The sequence below is a fragment of the Microtus ochrogaster genome, linkage group LG1 (genome assembly GCF_000317375.1).
Source record: "Microtus ochrogaster isolate Prairie Vole_2 linkage group LG1, MicOch1.0, whole genome shotgun sequence".
Taxonomy (NCBI): Eukaryota; Metazoa; Chordata; class Mammalia; order Rodentia; family Cricetidae; genus Microtus; species Microtus ochrogaster.
The window spans coordinates 42,646,317-42,652,512 of record NC_022027.1 but is presented as its reverse complement, the minus strand read 5'-3'; the positions used below and the strand labels follow the sequence as shown (position 1 = coordinate 42,652,512).

Here is a 6,196-nt window from a genome sequence, read left to right as displayed (position 1 = left end):
TATCTTCACACTTCACAAAACTGATTTACAGCTTGAAAAAAATGGTTAGACTGTCAGCTGCCTATATAAATAGAATTTAGACAAAATAAAAACTAAAGTATAGTTTTTTTATAAATACTAATTGATCTGGTTAATGCATAGACAACAGTTAGATAAGATGGAGTGAACTATTTTGTGTACATTTTTGTGTACATTTGCTCTGAGGTACCCAGCTAACATTAGCTGTGGGAGAACTGTGTTATACTCTCACAAAGGACATGTCCATATGAGCTCAAATTAAAAGGATATGTTTACATGTTCTGTTGTATATATAGTATATTACAGTTATTAAACCAAGCATTAATAAAATCTTTTTATGAAGATGGCATCTAATCTAAAGTCAGTTTATAGGGAGTTCGTTTATGTTAAGTCATTTTTAAATTAAGGCACATAAACAATAGTAAATGAACTCAGCGGGTTTTATTTGGTCACATGTACGCACATTCATGTTACAATTCTAATTACAGAAAAACATGCCACGAATTTGAGACAGAGTAGAAGAGACATGAGAGGAGTTTTAGGGATGAGAAGGAAGGGGGAAAGATGTTATTATATTTTAAATAAAATTAAAATAAATTAACAGAACCAAAAAGCCAGGCATACTGGTCCATGTCTGCAACCCCGCACTAGGGGGATTGAGGCAGAAAGTGAAGTGGGAGGCCCCAGGCTGAAGGATTCACCCCACTGTGAGTTACAGAATGAATTGGGCTGCAGAGTAAAAGTGTCTCAAATAAAACAACACGACAATCAGAAACAAGATGCCAGTTCTGCCCCTGCAGACAGGTAGAATAGTAGTAGACAGTAGATGGGTCCCATCTCCGATTCTGAACCCCAGACACACCTTGAAAAGCCTCCTCTTCTCTTCTGCCTGACACCAGGTATACATTTGAACTAAGCAGAAGTACTCAGTTGCCAGAAGTATTCCTCAGCAAAGTGCTGGAGACCACCCTGAAGTCTCTCAGGGAATGCTGCGAAACCCAGGACTCCGCGGCCTGTTTCAGCACTCAGGTACACTCCCCTAAGTTTCTTTATCAACAGTGTAGGTCAGAATTGCAGACTGGAGCTTATGGGTCAAACCTGGCATGCTTGCCCTGCAAATTAACCATGAAAACATGGCTTATGGTATTCTTGCACTTACTCAGGGGAAAAAGTCAGAAGAAAATCGAAATTTCATTGTGTAGAAATTAAATAAAATTAAAATTGCAGTGGCCATTGAGTTGCATTAGAACACCACCAGGCATGCTGTTTGTCCATCATCTGTTACCACAACTATTTAAAGTGGAATATCTATAATAGAGATCATACATGACCTACAAAGCCTAAAGTAATTACTAACTGACTTTATGTAAAAAAAAAAAAAAAGAAAAAATTGTTTGCTGATACCTGGTGGCAGGGACTTGGAATTCTGATCAATGCCCTCACCAGGACAGTGTTTCCATACAAGGAATGTTGATGTGCAATTTTTTTTTTTTTTACAGAGTCCCCTGTTGAAGAAGCAACTTACTTCTTTCATTGAAAGGGGGCAAGAAATGTGTGCAGATTATTCTGAGAACACATTTACTGAGTACAAGAAAAAGTAAGTGGCTGGCTTTGTGGCTTCCACATCCTCCAAATGTGTCTGCCCTGCATGTCTATCTAATTCTGTGACTGAAAAGCACAACTGAAAACTCAGGACGCCCTGAGTGGACTATACAGAAGGCTCCAGTTTTAAACGTTAGCCAATTAAAACACAGCCACAAGAATATAAATTATAAGTGATCAGTTATATTTGATTTGACTCAAAACAGAGGCACGAGCACATAGCTGGTCAATATTCATGCCCTGCAGTTGCCCACCAATGCTTGTTCTCCAAGAACCAAATTTTCATGCTGGCTTGCTCATCATCATGTGATCCTTATGAACCAGAAGTAAAAATGCTAGTTATCAACAAGACAATACAACAGGTATTTTCTCAATGAAAGGGAAGAGGAAGCATTTCACTGTAAATAGAAATTAGCAATAAAATAATTGGTCGTAATAATGAAAGGCATCGTACTGGGTTCTTGGGGGAAATCTCTAAAAAGATGGTGCTGTTTTCCACTTTGCTTAATAAATTTCCATTTTAAATCAGTTGGAATCTAGGACTCAAGTAAGCACACAGATTCACAAAAAGATTTTCTTAAAGAATCCCAGAATAGGACATCTTCTCGATGACCTCCATGAAATCCTCCTTAGCTTGTGAAAGTCCTGGATTTGGAAGTGTCTTTCCCATTTTCCCCTTACTGCTCACCACTGGTCTAGGAGTATATTTCTTGAAGAAAGTAATAAATCACGCTAAGTGAGCCACTGTGGCGGTAAAATGGCACCAAGATCATAGATAGTGCAAGCTGGAAAACAGTGAGAGGCATCAAATCCTGTTATCATCTTAAAAATGAAGGTGTGAAACCCCTGGGAAGGAAGGCCAAAGGACCCCACTCCTATTTCAGCATATCCACATAGTGAGCTCCCAAGCCGGCAAACTGTACAACAGCAAAGGGAATGCATAAAACTGAAATCATGTCCTGTGGAGGTGACATTCTAAAGGAGCTTGAAACCTAACATTGGAGAAAGGTGACAAGCCAGGCGAGATAGAAAAACGCATCGTTTATGCTGAAGTAATGAGCTACCAAAAGGGGAGTGATTGGCTTTCAAACTCAGTGGCAATTTCTATCTTTGCCTGTATGACTTTGAATGAGGTATAGATTTCAATTCTAAGCTCACCATAGCTCACCGAAAATCCATTCTACAAATAAGGTTTCCTGAGACAGGCATGTATTTCTATGTCCATTGTACATGTTGGGAAATAGGTGTCATCTTGCTTAAGCAGTGACCCTACAATACCTCCAGCAGAATTTAACAGAGAGCTGTTTTTCAGACTTGCAGAGCGACTGAGGACAAAAACACCCAATGCCTCTGCAGGGGAGCTGGAGGACATGGTGGACAAGCGCTCAGACTTCGCCTCCAAGTGCTGCTCCACAAACTCACCTCCCCTCTACTGCAGCTTGCAGGTAGGAGAGCCTCGCCTCTGCCCCTCAGCACAAAAAGGTTCCAGAGCACCAATGTTTCATCCCTGTTCTAAACGTTCCTGAAGTGTGTGCACGAGACAGGCTGTCCTGGAGTGGTGGTGACCTTGCTGGTTGTCTCACTAAGAAAGCAAGAAAAATCGTCTCCAGGTTTTACTCAATCTATAGGTTAAAATTCAGAAACTAAGACTGAAAGAAGAAACAGTGTAAGTATTAGAGTCCACTTTACACAGAGCCCATGCAACTTTATAGCATTTTATGACATGCTTACATGTGTGTGTGTGTAAATAACGGATACACATGCATACAGGCAGGGAGACTGATGAACAGAAATACCTGTAGAGAAATGGGATACATTCATATCTTGTATTTTAACTATAAAATACTACATTTAATTTGTTTTAATATAATAAGAAAATGGCCACATAAGTGTTTATTCAGCATAAGAATAATTTTTATGAAGAAATATTTTTTAACGTTATGTGGAAATCATTTTTTTATTTTTTCTTCTTTTTTTATTTTTTTTTCATGGTAATCATTTTTAAATATTAACTTTTCTTTTAAACACTATCAGTTGGCTCTCATTCTTCCTTTGTCCCTTCCTCTTCTCTCTTTTCTTGAAACAGCCTCCATATCTTTACTTATTTTTTAACTTTGCACAAAAGATAACATTTTGCATGTAGAATCTCCCTATTTACTACCACAAAGGTGGCTCCTGTAGACTGCAGGGGAAGGTTATACTGTGTTCTCGTTCTCTCTCTCTCTCTCTCTCTCTCTCTCTCTCTCTCTCTCTCTCTCTACTGAGATATTAGAGAAGGGAGCCCAGTTTAGCTGTGCTGCCTTACTGAGACGCACTGATTTCCAAGACACTAAATGATTTTACTTGTATCTCAGTCCACAAATCAGCACCCACCCTACTCCACCAGAAGGCATGCGTTGGTCATTGTCAGAATACAGGATCCCATTTGCTTACATTTCTCATTGTACCTATCTAAAAGCCATTTAAGTTATTTAGAAGAGACCAAAGTCAGAGCCACACTGCATTTGCCTTTGCCTTAATTGGAGGGTATGATAGTTCTGAGACCTTTGATGTCCCCACTCCATTTTTGGATCCTGGTGAGAATAATTCAGCAAAAAACACATCTGCTGATGGAGTTGCTCACTATAATTTAGCAAACAGAAACAGCGGCCAATGCCCAAGTAGGAGTTCAGCTGACAAATGTCAGCAATTCAGCTTGCTTTCCACCTGCTCTTTCCCAGTGCACGCTACATGACACACCCACTTTAGGTTAGCGTGTTTCCCAGCAAAGATCACATGACATGTTAAACAGAATCAATAGCTCTCTGCGTAAACATTTTATAGAACAATCTAAAATAACTATATACATTAAAATATGTGTTATAAATGGACCAAATTAAATGAATCCTATACTGTTCTGGAAACCATGTGTTTATTCGTGTTAGCTTCCTGAGGCTTTTCTTCACACCATTGTCATAGACTGCAGCTCCAATTTCACTAATTATGACAAAAAGCCAAGTCTTGATGCCAAAAAATTGTTACTGACTGAAAATCCAAACTCACTGTTGCTAAAATATTAGCTATTAATGTGGTTGGTTGTATCCACTCTAAATTCCATCTGACTCTTTTCCTTGAATCCATCCCTACCCGTTTTGCTAAATCTTTCGAATTTATACTAAAGTTGTTTTGTATTATATCAAAACTAGCAAATATGATACTTTAAACACTTCTTTGGAGTTTTCTTTCTCTCATTTTATTATTATTATCTTTTGGTCATACAGTATGTCTTCTGACCCTCTGTACTTTGCACTCAATTCTTGTGTCAGAACATTGCTGGGACTGTGTTGGTAGTGGTACCACCAGAAGCTAGACCATACCACTGGCTAACCTTGACACACATCTTTCGGTCCCTATGGGCCTCCTCTGTAAACATGTGTGTGGTACCCACAACTACTCCTTCCTCTTTTGAAGTAGTGTGTTGTGTGTGTGCTCATGTGTGCATGCACATATATGTGCTCTGGTGTCTGCGTGGATACACACACATATTGATTAGGTGACACTGACTGGCTAACAAGTTCCAGGATCCCACCCATCTGCACCTTCCCAGTCTGGGATTTCAAGTACACCGCCATATTCAGCTTTGCAGACAGGTTCTGGGAGTCAAATCCAAGTCCGTGTGCTTAAGTGGCAAGCACTTTCTGTACTGTCTTCCCAGCCCCTTAATACACTTTCTGTGGCCTCTGTGCTGCCATTTTCTGTTAGCCTATGGTCTTCCTATCTTGGTCTGTCTCATATTTTCTTCATTCTCTACTCATTCCTCAAATTTCCAGTTTGCAGTATTTGTCTTTGATTTTCAAGTTCATGATGCTTTTATGATGCTTTTTCCTGAGTGTTCTCTCTGTGAGTGCCATCAGTGTCTAAATGGCTACCTCTTGCGTGTTGTTTTGCTCTTTTGACTTTTCTTGTGGGAGGGCATCACCCAACTCCCAAATAAATCACACACGGAAACTCATTCTTAGTTATGAATGCCTGACTTTAGTACTGCTTGTTTCTTCCCAGCTTTTCTTAAATTATCCCAACTACCTTTTCCCTCTGGGCTTTTATCTTTCTTCATTTCTGTATACCTTTTTTGGCATTTTTCTCCAGGACTGACTGGGTGGCTAGCCCCTGATGTCCTCCTCTCCTTCTTCTCTTGCTCCTTGTTCTCCTTCTCATTTCTCTTTTTATACCTCTGCCTGTAAGCTCTGCCTATCCTTGCTCCTGCCTCATTGTGGGCCACTTATCTCTTTATTAGGACCATCAGGTGCTTTAGACAGGCATGGTAACACAGGCTCACAGAATGAAGCAAATGCAGTGTAAACAAAAGCCACACACCTGAAAATAATAGTCCCCTGCACACAGTAAGAACAATTGCCAAGTAAGGGTTACATTCACAGTGTACCGAATTCCAATTAATTTGTGTCTGCTAAATGTAAAGAAAGTACTCCATAATCTACCCTATTTTAGTAAATCCAAAATTTTATAACTAACTTTTGTGCTATCATATATAATAAGTAAAACTGCAACTATAACTATCTAGTCTTCAACTTCAACAAAG

At 39.4% G+C, this 6,196-nt stretch overlaps 1 protein-coding gene across 2 annotated transcripts in view; it reads left to right on the top strand.

The window, feature by feature from the left end:
• The window catches only part of Gc (GC, vitamin D binding protein), a 32,793-nt gene that overhangs the window by 19,973 nt on the left and 6,624 nt on the right, over positions 1-6,196 (top strand). For both annotated transcript variants that reach the window (XR_258604.1, XM_005359463.1), the window contains exons 9-11: positions 918-1,047; positions 1,518-1,615; positions 2,933-3,065. Coding sequence is in view for 1 of the 2 variants with exons in the window: in XM_005359463.1 (XP_005359520.1) it covers positions 918-1,047; positions 1,518-1,615; positions 2,933-3,065 (361 nt within the window). In the remaining variant the exon portion in view is untranslated. The remainder of the gene's footprint in view (positions 1-917; positions 1,048-1,517; positions 1,616-2,932; positions 3,066-6,196) is intronic.